The sequence below is a fragment of the Ascaphus truei genome, chromosome 10 (genome assembly GCF_040206685.1).
Source record: "Ascaphus truei isolate aAscTru1 chromosome 10, aAscTru1.hap1, whole genome shotgun sequence".
NCBI lineage: Eukaryota > Metazoa > Chordata > Amphibia > Anura > Ascaphidae > Ascaphus > Ascaphus truei.
Window position 1 is genome coordinate 34,656,793 of NC_134492.1, and position 23,163 is coordinate 34,679,955.

The 23,163-nt window shown below is 45.3% G+C and overlaps 1 protein-coding gene across 11 annotated transcripts in view; it reads left to right on the forward strand.

Annotated features, from left to right (window-relative positions):
* Window positions 1–23,163, forward strand: part of CEP350 (centrosomal protein 350) — a 63,434-nt gene that overhangs the window by 25,048 nt on the left and 15,223 nt on the right. For 7 of the 11 annotated variants that reach the window (XR_012804084.1, XR_012804091.1, XR_012804092.1 and 4 more), the window contains exons 27-41: window positions 1,069–1,226; window positions 1,879–2,001; window positions 2,342–2,535; window positions 2,752–2,945; window positions 3,631–3,769; window positions 5,958–6,118; window positions 6,341–6,477; window positions 6,624–6,697; window positions 6,809–8,121; window positions 8,716–9,141; window positions 9,758–9,904; window positions 9,982–10,104; window positions 13,079–13,903; window positions 17,983–18,028; window positions 19,826–19,957. Coding sequence is in view for 1 of the 11 variants with exons in the window: in XM_075616524.1 (XP_075472639.1) it covers window positions 1,069–1,226; window positions 1,879–2,001; window positions 2,342–2,535; window positions 2,752–2,945; window positions 3,631–3,769; window positions 5,958–6,118; window positions 6,341–6,477; window positions 6,624–6,697; window positions 6,809–8,121; window positions 8,716–9,141; window positions 9,758–9,904; window positions 9,982–10,104; window positions 13,079–13,243 (3,354 nt within the window). In the remaining 10 variants the exon portion in view is untranslated. Of the gene's footprint in view, window positions 1–1,068; window positions 1,227–1,878; window positions 2,002–2,341; window positions 2,536–2,751; window positions 2,946–3,630; window positions 3,770–5,957; window positions 6,119–6,340; window positions 6,478–6,623; window positions 6,698–6,808; window positions 8,122–8,715; window positions 9,142–9,757; window positions 9,905–9,981; window positions 10,105–13,078; window positions 15,850–17,982; window positions 18,033–19,825; window positions 19,958–23,163 lie in introns of those variants that run through there. The other 4 variants (XR_012804086.1, XR_012804085.1, XR_012804093.1 and 1 more) reach the window with 4 other exon arrangements.

A 23,163-nucleotide genomic window follows, 5' to 3' on the forward strand; every position in this document is an offset into this window, starting at 1 on the left:
GTAAAGAACAGATAAATTGTAAAGATTTATAACCATCGTGACAAATGTAAAGTTATACATTACATATTGTGCTGTGTTTTCGCTCATATAATTCCTGTGACAACAAATAAAGGAGATTCACCTCCTAAATCAATGCCTATGTTACAGGCACTACATGTGAGTGCAATACTTACCCTGAATTGGCAAAAACCGTATTACACTATATATGTTCTACCCCCCCCCCCTCCCCCTCCCGTTTTGTCTTCTTTCTGAGTCTTTAATGTTTGCGCTGGTTTTTTCTCGTTTTCTACCATCACAGTGGGCTAAGGACCAGTCCCTTCACTCCAGCGGCATAGTATTTCAGGGATAATCCACATTAGTCACCATATATTATTTCAAATGTTTTTTAGCGCGTTAGATCCTATTTTTTGTCTGTATATGGATGGTTAGTGCACCTTTTGGATGGAACTTTAAATGTCCATGAGGTAACAATGGCAGCCAAACCTGTAGGTATCCCCATAACCATGGTGGGTGGGGGAGGGTCTCCTGGGCTAAAAATGCAATTTAGCTCAGGAAGACCCCATGGTCCCAATGGTTTACAAAATCGGTACACAATGGGCGGGATTGCTGCTTTAATATAGTAGCGAGTTTAAGCAGAGTCAATGATTTGCAGGATAGATGACTGTCCTTATTTGCCATTAATGTGTATGTTTCTGAAAGCTGGAGGTGAGGTAGAAATAATGACAACTGTTGGTGGTTCTGATTTGAGAGACGGTTGACAAGGGTGGTGGGTGCATATATAATACATACTGCCAGGGGGTGCATATATAATACATACTGCCAGGGGGTGCATATATAATACATACTGCCAGGGGGTGCATATATAATACATACTGCCAGGGGGTTCTCTGTTGAAAACAGGAAGTCGGCAAACCGTAATAAACATTGGTGAAGAGGGGCATAGTGAGGTCAAGCAGGAAGTGTGGGAAGGTTTGGTGCCTAAGGCGTGCTGCTTTGGGACTCTTGGGTAGTTGGAGCTGTACTATGTAACGTTGATCATTCTTTGCCCACTTGGGGTGGATTGCGCAGGAGCTGCCCAGTGAGGGGGAGATCCAACCCAGTTCTGTGTCCAGCCATGTTCCCTCCGATGCGGAGAGCCGCAGCCCTTCCCCGGTATCTGTATCCGGCAGCGAGACCAGCAGCATCATGCAGAAGCTTCGGAAAATGCACAGCCACATGGATGCCAAGTAAATGCTCCCCCTCCTTGTATTGGTTTCCTGTCTTTATAGCTGCCCCTTCCATGCTGGTTCCATGTTTTTGTGCTCTTTTGAAGTCCCCTTGTAAGGAATTGGAGGGTTATGGAGCACATTTGTGCCCTAATGTGTGCTGTGCTTTCTCAGCTCTTCCTCCTTGTTATGGTAACAAGTCCTTCAATACCTTCTTTCCATGAAATCCTTCCTTACCCCGTCCTGCACTAACCTGATGTTCTTTGCATCCCTGAAAACACATGCATATCGGCACCCATTGTTAAACTCTATATGCTCTTCGTCAAGCCCTTTGCTTTCCGTGTACACAGCGCTTTGCTGAAAGAGTCGTCCTGGCCTTCTACTCCATGCACTTCCAGCTTGTCTGTACCCATACTGATATCATACTGCATGCACTTCATAGGTGCTCTGCTGCATGCCTTCCTATCTTGTCTCTGCACATCCTTTCTAACTTCCAGGCTGATATCATGATATCCCCATCTAAAACCAGATCTTTCCACCCTCCCTTGTTCCTCTGAAATGCTTTGCATCCTCCAGGGCTCCTACTGTGGTTTCCTTCCCCACAGGCTCTCCGCTGTACCACTCTGTTGCTCTCTCTCGTCTCCTTTGTAAACTCTCGCTCCTTCTCTTGTAGAGACATCTGCCCTGTTCACTGCTTCTTCTCTGTCTTTACGCCCCAACACTGGGCCTCTCTCAGTGTGTGCTTTCCCAAACTTCACCCCAAATTCCAGCTCTATATCTGCCGACAGCTGCTCAGGTAACGGCACCGCTCCCTGCACTGTGTGGGGTGTGGGAGGGGTGGGAGTCTGCTATGCTCAAACTGATCCTGGGGGCATGATGATGTGCTGTTGGGTGGCCAGTGAAGGCAGAGCATGCAGATGTTTTTTCTCACGCTTGCTCTTCCCTCATCCGACCCTACCTCGGGTGAGGTGTGCAATGTTAAAATAAGTTCTCATCTCGGGGGGGGGGGGGCTAGTAAAGGCAGAGCATGCGGATGTTTTCTCATTTTCCCCCTCCTCTGCTTGCTCTTCCCTCATACCTCTCTACCCCAGGTGAGGTATGTCGGTAGAAGTTCTTATCTCGTGCTTCTCCCTCAGGTTCTTGACAAAACGTGAGCAGCAGCTGGTGCAGCGGCGGTTACATGCCCAGGAGCTGCTGGAGTGGAAAAGGCGGCTGGATGCCGAGGAGCTGGAGATCAGGTGCATTGAGAAGCAGGCGCTGGCTGCTTGGGAGAGCCAAAGAGTGAAAACCAAAAGCCAAAGCACAGAGGCGGAGGAGAAGGTGGTAGGAGGTAAGATACTGGCAGCCACAGTGCAGAGAGACGGGGGCAATAGCCAGTGGGGACAGGCCCTTAGATAAAGGTTTTGGCAGGAGCCTTTATTCAAAAGTGAAATAGAGACTGAGGCTTTACACTACCAAAATGAGAGGGACAGATGAGAAGCTGCTTGGATATGGGGTTAGTAAGAGCAGTACAAGCCTTTTGAATATGTTGCCGTCTGTTCTACAGAGAAGGAAACAAGTGAGGGGTCTCCAGTCCCATTAAGTCCTGCAATACACACTAAGTCCTCTAGGAGTCCCATACCACAGCATGTGCTGTCTGAGAGCATCGAGCCATCAACCATTGATGAGCACATCGAGGAGCAAAGCGGGGAGCACAGCAGTATCTCAGAAGACCTGGTAGCATCTTCCCCCAGCAAAGAGGTAAATATTTTTAATGCCCACACAATGCCACGGCAGAGGAGTAACTCCATACGACATGCCCTATCAAAAGGCTAGGACTCAAGGAATGAGTGTTAATGTCATTGCTTTTTAAGCGGGGGATCCTGGTTCAAATCCCAGTGTCCGCTCCTGTAACTTGACAAGTATTCAACCTTCCTATTCAATTGTAAGCTCTACGGGGCAGGGACTTATTTGCCTGCAAAATACATAGCTAAAGAACAAATTGAATATTATCAATCATATGCACAAATAATGCCCTGCCCTACCCCAGCTAATGGATGATTCGTCATACATGCACAATGCCCCAGCAAAGGGATAATTACATGTAGCATGCTTATCCTTACATTTCGTCCTTCCCAGCAAAAGAGTAACTAAGTACATTGTCCCAGCCTGCCTTAACCACGGGGGTAATTGTATAAACCTCATCATGTGCTGCTGAAGCGACTGGACAATAAGCACATAGTTCCTCATCTTCGTTTAGCAAATGATATGAAATGCACATAATATCCAACTTCCCCCAATAGTGTATGTCTGTTAGAATCCACTGAGCATGTGTGTGACACCCATGTCTTGGTGCATAACTGGCCTACCATTGCAGAATCATTCCGTGTAAATGTTAGATTCTCTGCCTGTGAATATTGTCAATGATGAGTTTTCTGATTTGCAGTCACCTCCCAGAAGCGGCAAATCCACAGGACAGGCGGAGTCAAGCAACGGAAGTGCAAAGACAGGGAAGCACATGCCACGGAGACCCCAACAACTGTCTCATAGCTGGTGTGAAGAATCCTTGTCCATGACACACTCCGGTAAGGAGCCCTGTAAAGCGAGAGACAGAGATTCCCGCCTCTCGTCAGCGCCGGGATCCAACATCCACCCTACTGAAGGGGGGAGGTGAAGGAGGGAGTGCGGGTTCCCCCCTCTCTAGCTCCCTTTTCTGTTCGGAAGGATCCCGGCGCCAACACGAGGAGGGAGCGCGGGACCTCTGGTCCGGTAGAGAGAGGTAGGTGTGTTTTTTTACTTTTTCTGGCGCGGGCCGCCTCATGTAGAGTCGTACTGCCATGGCAACGTCATGTCACATGCCGTCGCATTTCGTTGCCATGGCAACGTGTCGTCATATTACATCACAGCGTTATGACGCTGCCAGAGGAGGACTGCTCGGCAAGGTAAGTTCCTTAAAAAAAAAAAAAAAAAATGACAGTGGGGGAACCCAGCAAAGCCTAAGGCTTGTCTAGGGTTCCGGCGGCCGTGCTGAGGGGCGCTGAGGCTCAGGGAAAGCGGGTGCTTTCCCTGACCTTAGACAGCGTGCCGTCAGGGGGCGTTCCTGGGGGCGGGCCAGTGACGTCACGGAGCTGGTTCGCCCTCATTGGGCGAACCGCTCACGTGACCGGCCCTGTTCTCCGGCAAGCGCGTGATTTAAAAAATTACCCAAGATTTACGTTTCCGCGCGCTTGCGGAAGCGTAGGCGAGTCCCTACTAAAGCCGCTCTCATTGCGGCTGTAGGGGCTCACAGGTAAGTGCAAGCGCGCCTCAGCACGGCTCAGCGTGTAAGCGCTGACCATGCCCGAGGCCTAAGGCCGGCCCAAAACCCAGCTCACTCACATTTTCTGCCTCTGTGTATATATGAAACTGCGTACTTCTACCACTCCGCTTCTAGGCATATAAGCACACCCAGCCAGCTAGATACAGGCATACCCCGGTTTAAGGACACTCACTTTAAGTACATAGGGACATATCGCCCAATAGGCAAATGGCAGCTCGCGCATGCACCTGTCGGCACGTCCTGAAAATCAATACCGGCTCCCTACCTGTACCAAAGCTGTGAGCAAGCGGGGAGACTATAGAGCCTGTTACAAATGCTTTATTTACATCAGTTATGCACATATGACGATTGCAGTACAGTATATGCATCGATAAGTGGGGAAAAAGGTAGTGCTTCACTATAAGTACATTTTCGCTTTACATAAATGCTCTGGTCCCAGTGCGTACGTTAATGCGGGGTATGCCTGTATATTCTCTAACAACTTAAATTCTGGTTTCCTGTAGATCAATACACATCATTCATTTTTTTTGCGGTTCATTATCTTTGCAATTTAATTCTATCAAATGTTCCTTTGTCCACTTCATAGCGCATACACAATGTATTTGTTTACATGTGTAGCCAAACATCCAGGAATACGTAGAAGGCAACAATCTTATTTCATCCATTTAGTGGTTGACATTGATGGTGACGTGCTTAAAATTATTGGTTTCTTATTAAATATTTCATGCTTTCTGTATCTGAGGGGTTCTTATCTTATTGGAAAGCAAACTGTGGGCAAAGCACTTGTAACAGGGAAAGGGTTAATACCATTTTTGTTCCAAAAGTAGAAAATCTTAACCTTTATCAAGCATGTTGGTGACGACATTCTTTTAAACGCCAAAATCGTAATAAAGACAGATAATTAGAGTGACCGTGTCTGACGTACTGAACACTGTGATACTCAGAAAATCATGAGTATTTTTTTCTCACTTGCTCACAACTCAATAGTTTAAAAGTAATGAAGAATCGGTATTAAGGATGCAATCCTATGTAGCTGGACAAAAACACTTTTCTAAACAATCCATTTGGCTTCCTTAAAGCTGCAGTCCCAGCTGGTCTTTTGTGTGTGTTTTTTCTAGTTATTTTTTAAAGCTTGCCTGAACATGATCCAGGCTCATCCATGGTCCCCTTTTCGTCGGAGCTCTGTCCACTGGCCAAGAGTACTTGCCCCAATGGACAGAACAACTTGCAGGGGTCGGGGCTCGCTCTTGCGGCCAATTAAAAGTTATAACGTCATCGGGAGGCGACATTGCAACTTTCTATTCGTGACCCCCTGGCCAAAAAGCGCGCACAAAAAAATGTAAATATTTCAGGAAACGGGGCTAACGGAGCATTTTGCTACTCTTGGTATCCCCTTCATGTATGTGGAATCTTCCTTTGTGCACATTTGCTTATCTCTTGCTCTGCTCTTACAGAGACTGTATCCGATCAGAGCGATATCGAGAGCCGTATTCGAGCCCTCAAGGAAGAGCTGAAAAAACGCAAATCGGTTGTGGACAATCTGAAGAGAGAGCAGAAGAGAAGGCAGAAAGAGAGGCTGCGAGCCCAGGAAGCGGTGTTACTTCAGCAGCTACAGGTGAGGAGGAGTAGAGAACCCTAACTTGAGTGGATCAAGATAAGGGAAGGTAGAGCAGACTTAATTCAATAGATGAAGGCATGGTGTGTAGAAATGCTACCCGTATTTAAGAAATGTAGATAAAGGAGGGATACCGAGGCTGGAAGTGTGGCGAGCCAGTTTTAGCGGTGGGCTGAGGCGTACATGCAAGGTGGTGTAATGTGACATCTCTTTTCTCTGCAGTCATATGATGAGTTCATTCAGAAGACGCAAGCAGAGCTCAGCGGAGAGCAAGGGACAACACCTAGTCCAAAATCGTCCCCTAAAGCTGCCATGACTATCAGAGACGCAAGCATTGCCATTCCTGCCTCTCCGCACAGGTACGCAGCATCACAGGCACAGTCTAACACAGACATTAATGGCATGTACCCTAATGTACACACATACATAAGAGGTGGTCTGTCCACACACTCAGTCCTTCCTTGCCATGGAAGTATCAAGCACACATTGTTTGTTTGTTTTTCAGGTCTGACGGTACACCCATTTGGAAGTCTGTGAATGAGAATGAGTGTCTCGTGGTGTGCAGTTCTGAGTCTTATGGTATGAGGAGTTATAGATGGTGTGGTGATGGGGGGCTGGACTTGGCAAGGAAGGGGACAGGGTTTTGTTTGGTTTCCAATGTCCTTACTGATTCCTCCATTCGACACACAGGAAGCTTCAGTCCAGAGCGGTCCCTGAGCAGCCGGAGGGAGGTTGAGGCAGAGCACATCTTGGAGCAATCTGTGCATGCTTCTTCTGTTCCTCTTGCGTCTAGAGGGAATGTACCTGCTGCCCACCAGTCCAGTCTTTTGTCTCCTCCATTTGGGAATCAGTTGCCCAGTTCGACACATGACAGCCCTGTGTCCAGCATCGCATCAGAGATACATGAGGAGGTGTTGGAGACGCACAGTCATCTCTCCATATCGCCTCCCCCTGCCCTGTGCCTTGATCTGAGGAGCCCAACGCCAGAGGGAAGCCCATCCCCCCACAAAGACCAATCCTACTCAGATGATTTTGAGGCATCTGCTCCCATGAAGCACTCCGTCTCTGAAACTCCTCGTGAGGAGCTGGAGGCATCATACACGACATCCCCTGGGAGGGATGTTCCCAGTGAAGGTCCATCAAAGGACGATGAGGAGCACAGTGAATGTAGGTCAGGGAGCCCTCACTCACAGGGGATCTTGGAGTTAAACCCACCCTTACAAGAGCCCCCACTCTACAGTGAAACCACTGATCCTCTTGCAGGCTTTCTGCTGGGGGACAGAGTGCTTGTGAGCGGAGTGCAGCCCGGCACGCTGCACTTTAAAGGGGAGACACAGTTTGCAGAGGGAGTATGGGCAGGGATAGAGCTGGACAGGCCGGAAGGGAACAATGATGGGGCACATGGGGGTAGACGCTATTTTACCTGCCCACACCAACATGGAATATTTGCTCCTCCACACAAGATCTCTCACCTCTCAGAGGAAAAGCAGAGTCCCCCTCACACAAACAGGTACGACTCCAGTGATGGAAGGTCTGCTGAACACAAGGAAGAGATTGATGGGTGTCTCAGCCCCACTTCAGTTGAAGCACATGAGCCAAAGACCATGGAGATGACACCATTGCAGAGCACAGTCTCTAATGTTCCTGAATTGTGTAGCACAGCCCTTGAAGACAAGTTTAACACGCATGACACACAGCTAGATATCCCCACTGAAACCACTACCCCTGAGGAGAGCAAAAAGCCACACACCCCTCTGCTGGATCGTTTGGTCAAAGAGGAGCATCGGCTGCCCACCTTCAACAAGCAAGCACAGGAAGTGAGCACAGTCACTGAGAGCGTCCTGGAGGTCTGCCTGACAGACACCATTTCCCACCTCCGAAACATACGCAGACAGCGGGAAGAGAGGATTCGACAGAGCAACCAAGAACTGCGCAGGTCGTCCATCACTCTTCTATACAGCAAAAAGGAGGAGGTCCTAAACACAGACACGCACCCACAGCCGGTGAGTAGGATGGGGGCAATAAAAAGACATTTGGTAGAAATGGGTAACTATGTAAGTGCCGACTTTATTATTAAGTGCTGTATGTTTGCAGGAAGGTTTCTGACTGGGCACCTAAGTGGTATTTTGGAAATGATCTTCAAGAAATTAACTGCACGTTAAAGTGCAGAATAAGACTATCCTGTGTATATTAGAAACGTCCAGAGGACAGTTACCCAATATTGTTCTATAGCCTTGATGTCTGCTTCTAATGCAACGTTTTCTAACCTTGGTGGAGCCAGGGGACTTAAAAATAGGAACATTGCTTATGAGAGACCTTCACAAGGGGAGGTGATACAGAAACTGGTAAAGGAAAGGGGCATAATCAAAAAGTCGGTAAAAGAAAATCGGTGATAATTAAATATTACAGAGAAATTTGTTTTCTATCAACAACCTTATTAATATATTCCAAGTAGAAATATTAAAAATAGGATTTTTTGGGTGCCCTGTCCCCAAACCGTGGGACAATGGGAATCCCAAGGGCAAAACAACCGCCCAGTGTAAAAGTTTGGTAACTGCTGTTCTAATGTTACATTTATTCAATATGCTCTCCACCAGCTGCCTGTGTTTGATGTCCATGGGCAACAAGATCTCCCTAAACATTCGGCAGAGCTTGGGCCGAGCCATAGCTTGCTCACTGTCCTTGGAGAGGAATCGGACTGGTTTGGTGAGGATTTTGGCTTGCGTTCCCGCAGAACCCAGCAGCGGAAGCTGGAGCACTTTCCATCTGCAGAGCCCACACCAGAGCCATGCCTGTTGGTGCCCCACCCTGAGCCTGCCCCAGAGCCTTTCCAGGCACTGCCCCAACCAGAACCTATTATGACGGTACCCCACACAGCACCGGAAGTGGAGCAGCTTGTCCATTTGGCAGCAGAGGAGCTGTGGAGGTGGAAGCAGCAGAGCGGAGATCTTGAGGAGATCCGGACAAGATACACACAGATTGGGGACGATGAGCAGGACCTAGCGAACTGTGCCTACAAGGAAGTAAGTTTAGTAGCCCATCTGACTACATGACTACTGTGCTCCACCTACAGCCTGTGTGCAAACTCTGTACAGTCTGATATTTAACACACAATAATCTTGTTTGTTTTTACTTTTTTGCCATCCGGTTAATTGTGGTAAAAAAAAAAAACTACCATTGGTTGTAGGGTGACAGGTCTGGTATCCCTACATTTCAGGATCGGTCAACTCCTGTATAGAAGCAGGCTAATTGAATGACTTGAGAAGTACAATAAATAACGTAAGAATAGTAAGCAGAAGTGGATAATGCAACCTACCAGAAAAGGCTAATTAAATGAGACATACATGTGCAGACATATAGGCTCATATTTACTAAGCAGTGATATTCCATAAGACACCTGGCACTGAAAGACTTGTTATGGACCATTGAAGGGGTCTTCTGGCACCGGAAGTTGTCTTATGGCAAAGCATTGCTTCATAATTATGAACAACAACTGCCTCACAGTGGCTCAGATAGACAGGATTGTTGTAGACACCTCTGTGAGTTGTACTATTGTGTTGTCCTCTGTTTTGACCTTAATTTGCAATGTATTTAAATGGTTAGTTTTGCATTCTGAGTTGTGTTGTTGTTGTTGTCCAGGTGTTATTTGACCTCACCCTGCACATATTTGAAGAGATGTGCTCTCCAGACCCCCGGGAGTCTCAGCCTCTCTGGAAGAAGCCTCCTCGAGTGACTCCATCATACACTCGTCGGGTGAAGGACCCCCGCAACTTTCAGGAAGTGAAGGTACTGTGTGACGAAAGTGACAGTTGCGCACACGTTTTTATTCTCTGCCTGTATATGACTTTGTTGCTGTCCTTCAGTCTTTCCTAACAGATGAAGTTCTCAGTCTCCTAAATCTCAAAAAGGAGCCAAATCATAAAACTGACTGGCAGAGAATGATCAAATTTGGAAGGAAGAAGAGAGACCGAGTGGATCATATACTGGTAACAGAAATTATTGACGTAATAAGGAATATGAAACGTGCCACCGAATGTGTACACATCACAATGAAACCACTTTGTGTCATCACTTCACACTGACGTGATATTCCCACATGCTGACACATTGACACCTTCCACCCTCTGGTCACAGTTCACCAACACACTATCTATGCATGTGAAGTTACACTCTGTGCAGTGTCACTTGTCTACTAGATGTCAGTAAAATTTCACTCAAAGTAATTTCATTATACAGTTATTATTTTTTGAAATCCCAAATTTTGCACCATGGTCCTTGTCTATGAATCACACATTGTTTTAATTGACTCACTGAAAGGATTACACAATTAGGTATATTATAACCACAGGGCAACATGACCTGGAACATTGTCACAGGAAACAGGAGGGACAGGTGGGACAGGCTCAGATCACAATAGAGTTGACGATTAGATGGGTTACGAAGCATGATGGATCTCATGAAAATAATCTTACTTCATCATGATGTGGGAGCTACTCAAGTTAAGAGAGCAGCTTCTCTGTCAATATCTTAACCGCACCGTTTAACCTGCATTTGATTTTGTGATCATAATTGAACTGCCCATATGGAGACATCCAACTAATAAATAGACATATTAAGGGAATGTGACCAGTTTAAATATTCTTATATTGAGCAAAATATTAGAAAATCTGTTTAAGTAATGACGTCTAGCGAAATCTGTTCAGTATGAACAATCCTTTAATGTTTCATACAACCCTGTGTTAATGATGTATTGCAGTTTCATTATATGACTATGCAATACAAAATCTGGCTATGTAGTCTGTGTACTCCCAAGCTCTCTAACTGGTAGGCCCGCATACACAATCCTAGCCCGCAAGGAACTTTTAAAGTTGCCTGTCTGGTCTTCTTTCTGCTCATCACCACCTCTGCTCCCTATCTCCACCAATTAGGGAGGCATGGGGATGCAGCAACCAGAGATTGGAGCCTCTCTCCCCCCTCTGGTCATCTGCTTCCTATTTGTTTTATGATTAACCTTTGCTACAGACTACTTCTGGGGCGTGCTAGAAGAATGTGACACCTATAGGAAGCAACTGACTTTGGGGGGTAGGGAGTGTCACTGGAAACCAGGTCAATTCACTGGGATCATAGCATCAGACAGGGCGAAGAAGTTCAATAAAGCAGTTTTATTGTGGCCACAGCCAACAGGCGCAACAGTGTCGCAGAAAAGATCTTAAACTCGCCAAAACACGAGTTATTGGGGGTGAATTATAACCAGCTAGGTGCCACAAGCCTTAACCTACGCAGCTTCCATGTTCCATAGGGGTCTGGTCTCTCAAGACCTCAGGAATACTATTTAAGCACAAGCAACTTTGAATTTCGAATTGGCACCGAGTCTCGTTCTGGGCTGTCTCCGGCACAGCCTTGGAGCACACCGCTTGGTTAGCTTCTATGCTTACTCAGGGAACGACCGTGGGGCTCAGATCAGTTAGCCTTGACATCAGATCAGTTAGCCTTGACATCAGATCAGTTAGCCTTGACATCAGATCAGTTAGCCTTGACATCAGATCAGTTAGCCTTGACATCAGATCAGTTAGCCTTGACATACTTTCCCCGTCTACATAGAAAGCATGGAGGATGGGGTGCCGAGCAATCACAACACGAATTCTATGCTCTGGCCAATCAGTGAGGCCTCTCCTGTGATGGACCGGGCTGGGGCCAGTGACCGTTGTGTCTAGGGCAGCCCACAGTGGCGGGCTTAAGGAGAGTGGGTATTTCAAACCAGCCAATGGGAACAGGGCCTATGGGGCTCATAGCCTGCAACGGATACCACACCCGGATGGATATCTCCCGCAGATAGGCGCCTTAGTGTCTGGGATGAACAAAGGCTCTGCTCTTCGAGCCAACGTCTCCCAAGCCCTGCAGCTCCACCCCTCCATCCCCTTGTTTAACACAAACTAGGATTCGTTTGCAGACTGGAGATGTGAATTATCATCCGGGCACACAAAGGAGACACAAAAATACAGGCAACACCTTTTTACACAGAATTAAGGTTTATATGCACATTATTACAGTACATTTTGGTCATTTTAACCAGATGATGGATATATAGTGGAAATTCTATGTATCCATGTAGACGAATAGGGGCAATGGCTAGGCTTAACCTTTAATATGCTAGCCACATTTCCCTACCGTCACAGGGAGAAACTGATTTCCACTGCATCCCAGCTCCCTAGTCACTTGTGAAGGAGACCACAGAAAGCCAAGTACTCCAGTACCTTCTTCCACCCCATGCCTCTTAACTTCTTCCCTTATATCTTCCACTTTTCTACAGACAGCACCCCATTTCCCCTATTTCTTCTCTTATGTATTATAGTCCCCCTTAGCACCAATGAGCTCCTCCCTATATCACCCCCGCCCCCAAAAGGTCTTTCAACAGCTGCCACCTACATGCCACCCTATGTCTTACAGTAGACAACATTCCCCCCTCATCCTATAGCAGGACCTAATATAAAATTCCAGGTGACCAGAATATTAGATGACCAGCAATGGTGTGATCCAATGATCAGCCAGGTTCTGTTTAATATTTATACTGCCTTGCAAGCACAGGTTGGTATTTTTTTTTCTTTCATTAAGGAGCTCTATGGTCTAATTTCTGCTTCATTTAAATGTCAATAACAAGCTCCCAGATGAAGGTGTGGTAATATGTTCGGAAGAGATTTAGTTTTGTATGTGTGTCCTAACATTAGTTGCTTCCTTATAGTTATACAGTAAAGTGTTATAAAAGAGACTGTGTATTGGCTTCAGTGTACAACTCTGGTTTACAGCAGGTTGATTGCGGTAAACTATTTAATAGTTTAAATTAATTTTCTCTTTTGAATCCCTTTACCTCCATAATGGGATGTACACTAGTTTGGTAGAGAAGGGGTAATAGCAATTGCCCCATCCTTCTGCTCCCTCTGATACCTATATTTTCTCTAACAGGTTCAGGAGCTGCATGAGGAGGAAGCACAGTGGGTGAATTACGATGAGGACGAGCTGTTTGTAAAGATGCAGTTGGCTGATGGGATCTTTGAGGCCTTAGTCCGGGACACGGTACATGTCTTGCAATGCATCCAGGAAAAGAAGAACCGCCCACTTCTGGTGTGACCTTCCAACACACCCCACGCTCACATACAGGAAGTCTCACTAGCCACAGGCTTCAAACTGTGGGCCACAGAGCTGTCCCTACAAGAGGAGGGAGCAAAGAGGTGGTGCTGTCCCTGCAAAGAGGGAAGGGCTGACCCTAAGAGAAAGAGACGGCTTACCTCTCCATGCAAAGGAGGCGAGAGTGGGAGTTAATGGAGGAGTGGAGGTGTCCCTCCTCTTGGGACCCTTCCTACGCAGGGACCTCTTAGTGTTCATGAGCACCTTTCTGTCTGTACTGTGCTGGGAGCTCAACTGACACTGTTTGGACTTTTTATTTTAAATTATTTACAGATTATGTATTACTTCGAGGAGGAGCTGCTTGGCCCTGACTCTTTTTTTTTTTTTTTTTTTTTTGTAATGACACCTTGCCAGTTGGTCTTTGAGCCTTTGTCATCACTGCAATGCAACCAGAGACTACAGGGTGTGTGTGATACTAGCAAAGACTATTAGCACGAGAGACTGTGAGGCAGGGTGTGTACAGCTATTTTATCAAGTGTCCTTAACTTCTTGCAATACTTGAAAAGTTGGGTGTACAGTGCCATATGTGGAAGATCAGAAATCTCCCAGGATGAGAGCCTTATTGGAGGAAGATGGGGTTTCCAGTAATCTCATAATGGTTGTGTAAGTAAATTAACTTGAAAAGAAAAGGGTGTATCCACAAAAGGATCAGAAAAAATGGTAATATATTTAAATAGCACTAATTCCCAACATTTGTATGTGGAGATCGAGGGCCCGAAACACCTGAACCTGCAAACCCAGTTGGGCGAAGTTACATTTGCATCAGTCATTAGTGTCTTGAATCGCTGCATTTAATGGAGACAATGTTAAATGACTTAAATCACATCGCTGCTCCTGTGTGTTTTTTAAGATGAGCACTGAAACCAACCACTTAGAAATTTGTAATCAAACATATTCCACGCAGAGTGCTTCGGATTACCTTTTACGAACTGCTCAAACATGGACCTTCTGAGAAAATAATGCTACTCCCATTCCATGTTTAATCCATCCAGCAGTAGAAGGCCCTCTGTGGAGGCCTCTCTTTGGAATTCAGGCAGGGCAGATGCATGTAGTCCACGGATTACACCCCCTCGCCCCCTGCCGCTGTTCTAATTTTACATTTGGTATCTCTGGCAGAGTACAAACTGCTCACACACTTATCAAAAATGAACAAGCAGTTGGCACTGCTGCCTTAGGTCACGCGTATAGTGACCGGGGGACTGGTGACGTCACCCGTCGCCGCTAGCGAAAGTTACATTTCGCTTTGCGGTGGCGGCGCGGGCTTCCGGGCATTTGATTTGTTCAGGGGCTGTCACATGAGGCGACAGCCCTTGAAAAATCAAATCTTCCCGGCTTCCAAAGTCTGCGACGCAACATCGCTCCGTCGCATTGCCGCCGTCACGCTTACTATAAGCGCATGCGGCGGCAATGTATTTGTTTTTGGGCGGCGTCGCCCGTCGCAGGCACTATACGCACGGCATTATGGGGCAGTCCAACCCAAGACCAAAGTGACCCATGGGCTGGGACAAGCTAAGTGTAGTTGATTGATGCCGTGTGCATTTTAGAATCTTTTTTTAAACTTTTAAAATTTCCATCACAACTAGTTTAAGAGGCTTTAACAATGTTTTGGCAAACGATCTCATCACTAGGAAATATTAGTCATCAGCATTGCACCTTTTTGTTAGACAAACAGATTACTAGCTCAGGGGCCTGGCTCTAGTGTTTCTGACCAGAAGCGATTCATTTTCATCTTTCACAAAATTGAAAGAAGCAAGACTGTTACTTTTAAGGGGGATTGAATATATCTAAGGAAACCAGTTAAACAAAGCTAATCATTTTTGTTTGTTTTTTACTTGCCCCTGCCAGTCGCACAGTTCTGTTCCAACCAGTTTCATGCAGTGACCTAAATAACATAGCTCGTCCTTGTCATCTTTTATGTAGAACAGTTCACCTAGCCCAAGTAATTGAGCTACTCTCCAACACGGCTCATGCAAAGCACTTCACCCGAGCCAAGTCATCAGAAGCCCTGTGTGAAACTGGTTGGAACGCAGCCACGTGACTTGGCTAACTTGTTTTGCATTTGTATGGGGCCCTGATCTGCAATTACATATATGGAACTGACACAGATTATATTTAAATCCTGAACGTGTGTGGATGTGCCCTCATCCTGAGTAGCTCTTATGCTACCAGGGAAACCGCATGGCAGCGCAATGTGTTCCATTTTCTTCTGGGAGAGCGAGATTTTTAAACACAAGGCTTGTTAACACTTTGACGATGTACCAGCACACTAAGTGCTGTATTGGTAATAATCCTATGAATGCTTCACTGGCAGAGAGTGCTCGCTCAGCAGTGGGTAGATCTGCCCTGCTGATCTCTGGCAGTGAAATGTTTTAAATATGCAGTGGCCTGGAGCACCATGCAGTGCTGTATACAGCTCTGGGATCACATGTACTTGTTGCCCGAAATGCTGCAATGTAAAGTTCCTGCTCTGTATACCCCCTGTGAATAACCTGCAGGAAAATGTACTTTAACGAACACAAAGAAAAGCTGTAAATAAAAATTGATTTGTACATGAGCCTGAGGTGAACATAGCTGTGCGTGCGGGTGTGGTTTGATTTTTGTTTTTTAAGTGTCATTCTAAGTACAGTAGTTGCTGGAACCAGTGCGCATAAAGATTATTTGTTTATGGAATCCATCCAGATCCAACCCAATCCACCTTAAAGCATTAGTGAGCACTTTATTCCTCAGAACGCTGAGGGGCAGGGACCTTGCAAAGCTTTGTCTTATTGATTCTAGCAAGAGGCCTGCATACCATTGCCCCTGGATTGTAACTGGGTCTTGTGCGAAGTATTGAGCTAATAATACTAACTACAAAAAAAAGCCTTGCCCCAATAGGACTCTGCAAAGCTTTGATCCTACAATCCACTCTATAATTGATACTAGCGTCAAGGCAAAACATTACCTTATTGATATTGGTGGGTCCTAATCCCCGGCTGATCAGTTTTGACCATGGTGGGGGACCTGCTTTTTGGCAAGCACTGAGCATGTGTTATATGTAGGGCTCTTCTAGACTGGCTGATGCCACCTTTGACTCTTCCCCCATCAGTAACAGAAGTAGATAACTGTACAGAAGCTCTCAAACAGTGAGCACCTGCAGTGACCACATTACTCGGCCAATGTTTGAGAGTGGTATTCATGCCTTGACAGCACTAGGATTTCAGCATCGTTCTGCTAGAAACCTCAGCAGCTTGTCAGCAGGTCTCATACATGGAGCTCTGTGTGACGCGCAGCCAGCACTGTAACATTACTGAAGATAAATTACCTTTGACAGTGTGGGCATGGGATACTAGAGCCTGTGGGAACTTCACTCCCTCAGCCTGGAAAATAATTCTGGTTTGTGAAGGAGAGAGGGAGGGGGGGGGGGGGGGGGGGAGAGGAGGAAGCAAGAAGCCAGCAAAAATCCACTTGTCAAATATTTAGAATGTATTCTGTACAGGACAAACGGACCATTTTGTGCCAGAGCAATACTTATTAACCTTGTAAGCCTTGGAAGAAATGCTGGAAAGGTGCAAACAAAACAAACAAAAATATATATATATATAATATAGCAACTGTAAATATTCCTGTATATTCATTTGCATGTCTTAGACAGGACTGGAGTTGAGCACCTCTGTCTTAGGCTACGGCCCCGTGCACAAATTATAGCTGCAATCTGCGGTCTGTAGGGGAGCGATGGGATGCATGGGGGGGGGGGGCATATCTGCCCTTCCATTGGCTGCCCGCCGAGCACGTGACCACAGTACGGGAAGACAAAATTCTTGTCTTCCCTGCCGGCGTACGCGCTATCGTGAGACGGGAGCGTGCACACAAGGAGCTACTGGTGCATGCCTGACTATAGGTGAGTGGTGTGCGTCGCCCACGCCGCCGTGATCACTGGGGACCCGACCGTAAGCATCAATCCTAAAACCTATGCGTTTAACTGATATAATTTTCATATATACCTCCCAAGCATTACTCTCATACGGAATGTTTTTAAAAAAAAAAAAAAAATGGCCATCCGTGTGGATTGCTTCTTTAACAATATACAACGTCATTTGTTCTTGTGCCTTGGTTGTGACTTTTCCCACACGTACTCTATAACTCAGCCCTTATTGTTTAGCTTCTGGAATTGCTGCACTATTCCTTCCTCGGCCAAGTGTGACGCGCTCACATGGTGGTTTTATAGATTCCATGTTCAAGGCAAGTCATTCTTTGACTCAGTTGGAAAATCTATTAACCCTTTCTGCCACCAGAAGGGCCTGCAACGGGTCTGCATTACAGACCTCTGCCTGCAAAGAGGTTAAATTACAAAGTGTTTTATGGTTGACTGTTTTCATTTTATTTCCGCTTTATTTTACCATGTTAACTGGAGTTTGGACCTAAAGATCTCTTTGATCTGAGCCCAGCACATTTTACGAGGATTAAAACAGCAATACTACATTCTTTTTTTAATATGTAAAGCATGTGACACTGTATAATTCTACATTCTTACTAAAACTGACACTCGTTTAGTGCTTCTGTTATAAATCTGTAAATATACTGATTGTGTGTCTAATGTAATGACCGCCTTTCAGTTTCAATAAGTCCTTAAGTCAGTGTAACTCAGCAGCTACAATGTATTCTTCTATTTCTAAAGTAACATTATCTATTATTACCGTTTACAGCCCAAACTGCTGGGAACATTGACAACAAATTATAACGAACAGGAAAGTATGTATGTATGTCTTTATTTATATAGCGCCATTAATGTACATAGTGCTTCATAGCAGTAATACACACGACAATCATATAAATAGCAGATCATGGGAAGAAGTGCATCAGACATAAAAGTAACATTTAGGAAAAGGAGTCCCTGCTCCGAAGAGCTTACAATCTAATTGGTTTGTAGGAAGAACGTACAAAGACAGCAGGAGGGTGTTCTGGTAAGTGCGTCTCAAGGGGCCAAGCTTAATGTATCAGGTGTATAGTATTAGCCATGGAGCTACTCATATGCTTTGTTAAGCAGGTGTGTTTTAAGGTGGATCTTAAAGGTGGATAGAGTGGGTGTTAGTTGGATATTGAGGGTAAGGGCATTCCAGAGGTATGGGGCAGTCAGTGAGAGGTTTAAGGTGGGAGAGAGAAAACATCCTTGAGCGGAAAAAACTTGTGGAAAGTGATGGAAAGATCTTGCACTGCTTGGGAGGTGGATAAAGGTTGCTTTAAAATTAATTATATTAAAATATATCCGGGGACAATACAAGGAGCTTTCAAAAGAACTATTCATCCCACAGGCAGTACTAAGGACTCGGGGCCATCCCTTAAGGTTGGAGGAAAGGAAATTTCACCAGCAACAAAGGAAAGGGTTCTTTGCAGTAATGGCAGTTAAAATGTGGAATTCATTACCCATGGAGACTGTGATGGCAGATACAATAGATTTGTTAAAAAAAAAGAAGGTTGGACATCTTTTTAGATGGGAAAGGTATACAGGGATATACCAAATAAGTATATATGGGAAGGATGTTGATCCAGGGATTAATCCGATTTGCCAATTCTTGGAGTAAGGAAGGAATTAATTTTTGCCCTTAATGGGTTTTTTTGTTTGCCTTCCTCTGGATCAATAAGTAAGTATAGATATAGGATAAAGTATCTGTTGTCTAAATTTAGCATAGGTTGAACTTGATGGACCTATGTCTTTTTTCAACCTCATCTACTATGTAACTATGTAACTATGTAATTAAAAATAGCATTGTTGAATTAAAAAAACGAATAACCGGTCACTGTCTAATACTACAGAACTGATTTATTAAAAATCACATGTTTTGCTGCTTTAAGTATGCATAGTAAAAAATACGTGCTGTTGCCACAGGTGTTCAGATAACAGAACATAATATCAATTATCTGTATTATTTGCTCACCTTCATGTTTGCATAATAACAATAGTTGCTGTGTTCATAAAATGTGACTCTTTGAGTTTTTGGAAGGGGGGGCAATGACTGCACGGAAAGGGATAAACCCAGGGAGGGCCAAATCCAGTCCACAAGGGCCACCAACAGGTCAGGTTTTCAGGATAGCCCTGCTTCAGCACAGGTGGATCGATCAGTGGCTCTGTCACTATGACAGACCACAGATAGAGCCACCTGTGCTGTAGCAGACATCCTGAAAACCAGACCTGTTGGTGGTTCTCGAGGACTGGAGTTGCCCGCCCCTGGGTTAAGGGATCAGCCACTTGTCAACATACAGTATATACACAGGTCTGTTTAGTGGAACTCGTTTTTTAGCATCAATGGTCTCCCTTTCATAGACTCAAAAGGTGTCCAAATACGTAAATATATGATTATTAAACATTTCTGTGCCTTATATTTAAAAATGTTCTTAAACGTGTAATAAATACTCATGGATCCGGCTATAGAGGGCCTTTACCTTCTCTTAAATTTCATCATACTTGTTATTGCAAAATTTCAAAACGAAGCCTTTGAACTTCCATTTAGAAAATGATCAAATACAAAATGATAGAGATTCTGTTTTTAGGTTTTACCCAAAAACAACACCAGCCATTGATCATCCTGCACTTCCAGATAACCTGAAATTAAGCATCGTTTCCCACTCCCTTCCACCTCTTGTAGCCGCTCGGCATCAAGTAGGAGACAAAGGCAACCCAAGGTAAGAGAGAAAAATTCAAAAGAGAGTGCACCGATAAACACCAAAGCGAAAGTCATTCAGTTTTTTTTCCCCATTAACCCGGATTGTTTTGTTTGTTTTTTAAGGAAATTAAAGGAGCAGTTAATGCCATTTTTTATTTATTTTTTATTTATTTCATTTTGTAACACAGAATTGGAGCAGGCGATCTCCGGAGCTTGACACCATTCAGTTCTGGGGACCCCCTGCTTCGAGACATACCTCCGTAGGGGGTGCCTGTAGCTGTGTGTGTGTGTGTGTATATATATATATATATGTATGTGAGCGAAGAGAGGATCAGTGAGGTCTGATTAGCCGGGGTGCCCTGAGATTTAAAAAAAATCTTTATGGGGTGCTCCTGCTAAAAAAAATGTTGATAACTGTCAGGGTCTCCTAGATACCCTGCTCCCATCCATAGTTCCTTTCTCTGTCCACCGGGTGAGCTGCTACTTTCTGTCTGCTCTGGGGTTCCTCAGTCTTTCTGTCTGTCTCTTGTTGCTGCTGTCCTTTGTCCTTATCGTTTCCTGTTTCCCCTTGCCTTTGTTTAGTGTCAAACTCCTTATGACCATGCTTCTGTTCCTGTTCTGTGTTTGGAGTCCTGAACCTTTATTAAAGGCCCTTGCTGGTAATCTGGCTTGTACCTGTTTGTTCCCTGCTCTCAGTCCCTGTTACCTAGTCTAAGTCCCTGCTCCATTATCTCAGTCCCTGCTCCTCTGTTCTGCTCCTGCTCTCCTGTTGCCGAACCCTGCTTGTGACCCCAATGTTCCTGCCTGCCTCCGACCTCTGCGTGTGACCCTGACGTTCCTGCTAGCATCTGCCACCGATCTCAGCCCGTGACCCAAACTCCCCTTGCCTGCTCCCCGCTGTTCCGGCCCCCGAGATCCTACCTGCTCCAGGAGTCCCCCGTAACAATAACCATGATGTAGATATTGGAAACCTTGTATTGTTGAAGCTAGCTTTTTCAGTATTTAAACACATTGAAGGTAAGCGTGATAACGCCTGAAAGTCTTTTTTGCCAAAAAAAATGTAATTAATGACGCCATTAAAAAAAAAAATTTAAAAAAAAAGACTCATTGCATTAACACATTTTTTTTTGAGCAGAAGCCACACGGCTGCAAAGTGTTGTGGTGCTCTCTGGAGTCTCAACCAAAATGTTGATAAAGAGCAGTGATGTCCCAAGAATGTCATAATGGTTTATTTAAACCAGTTCTCTAAAAGCATAGCTGTCCCGTCTTAACTCAAGGAGATATCAGCTTTAGTTGATATTATTTTCTGTTCATCCCAGGCATCTAGTATAGGCTCTTGCCATTGAGAGAACACTGTACTTCACGGCAGTATTAATTGGCAGGGGTTCTACTGGCGCTAAGTCTAGGACTGTGGTGCTTTTAGTTGCTAACTGGCTAGAATTTAGTAGGTAGCTAAGAGAACAGGGGCTACCCTATTTTCTCCATAGAATTTAGTAGGACAATCCTGAATTTGTGGGGAATGTCCTGTGTCCCGAATTAAGTTGGTCAGTAATTCAGCAAGACCTTAAAAGTAAGTAGAGTTGACACATTTGTTGAACATCACTTTGGTCTTGCTGAGATTCATGTGGAGGTCTACCTTTTACTTTAGCCAGTTCTTTGATTTGTTACGGTCTTCTAGACTTGTGGTGACACTTACAATGTCATCTGTAAATCATAGATTTTTTTATATACAGCACAAAATAGGGTTTGCAGCTATTGATTCGTACCTATCTTGATATTTCAGTAAAGCGTATTGTAGTTGGGTGTGTGTTACTTGTTATCCCTCCCTCCTCCCCTGTCCATCTCTCCCTCCCCCCCTCCCTTCGGTTTATCTCCCCCTCCCCCTGGTTCATCTCTCCCTCCCCCATCCATCTCTCCCTCTCTCCCCTCCCTCGTCCATCTCTCTCCCCCCGTCCATCTCTCCCCCCCTCGTCCATCTCGCTTCCTCCCTTTTGCACTAGCCTTTCTCTCTGCCCCCTTTTGCCCTCCACTCTCTCTTTCCCCTTTTTGCACTCCCCTCTCTTTCTCCCTTTCGCACTCCCCTCTCTCCTCCCTCCTTACGCTCTCTCCCTCTTTCTCTCCCCTTACACTCTCCCCCTCTCCCTTCTCCCCTTACACTTTCTCCCCTCCCCCTTATTGTGATAGATTAAGATAATGCAACAAAAAAAAAATGGCAGGTGGAGGGGAAAGAATGCAGGCTAAGTCACCTGATAGGGTAGCCAAATCACAAGAATTCAGTGCCAAGTGAGTATAGAAAGTCTTTCAGTGCTGCCAAAAGCAGTATAGGTGCTAGTAAACTATTATTCCTTCACGCATAGCTTGCCTACTACTTCTATTGATTTTATAAAGTATCTAAGGTGCGAGTACTCATATACTACAATGCGTTGGGATATACCAGCTGTAGTATATGTTTAATCAGTGCAGTAATTGACTACTACAGGTGTGACTGTGACTGATTAGGCGCAGGTAAATAATACTATGTGGGTATAGGTGAAACCACAACAGTGAAAAAAAAAACCCCCACAGAAAACCTATTCCCCGTAACAGCAGTCATATCTGTGATCACATATTTACTTAGTCACACCCGTAGTAGTCAATTACACAAGTCCGAATCTGTTAACGTTTGTAAGTATTGTGTTCGGTCTTTAGGTTTGCCTGCTAATTATTTTAGAACAAACTCTCTCCATAGATGGGAAGCGGCTGAATCAGTCAGGTTTGGCTTCACAAACCTGTTATTAAAAGGATTGACATTTAGAAATCTGCTCTTTATGAGTGTTATAGTAGAACGTGTATTACCTGTCTGTTTTATAGTCATATTTTTATCTTCGGCTTTTTAATGGAAATCCTTTTTTTTTTTCTTCATCAGCGGGTGGCACCACCCATGGGTCATCCACTAGGGTGTTTCCTGCAAACAAAAGTGTGTATTTGGTTTACTTTAACCTTTAGGCCTCGTTCATGCTGCCTGCGTGCGCACGAGTCTTCCCGTGGCGTCACGCTTGCCTGTAGCTGGAGAGATTTTATGTCCTGCAGGCAGACGCGACTGGGGGGCGTGGCGCTGGGTGTGGCTGTGACGTCACGGAGCTGGTTCGCCCTCGTTGGGCGAACCGCTCACATGACCCTGCCACCGCGCAACCAAGACATTTTTTTTGTCTCTCCAAGCATAGCTCCTCCCGACGCGCACTTGCA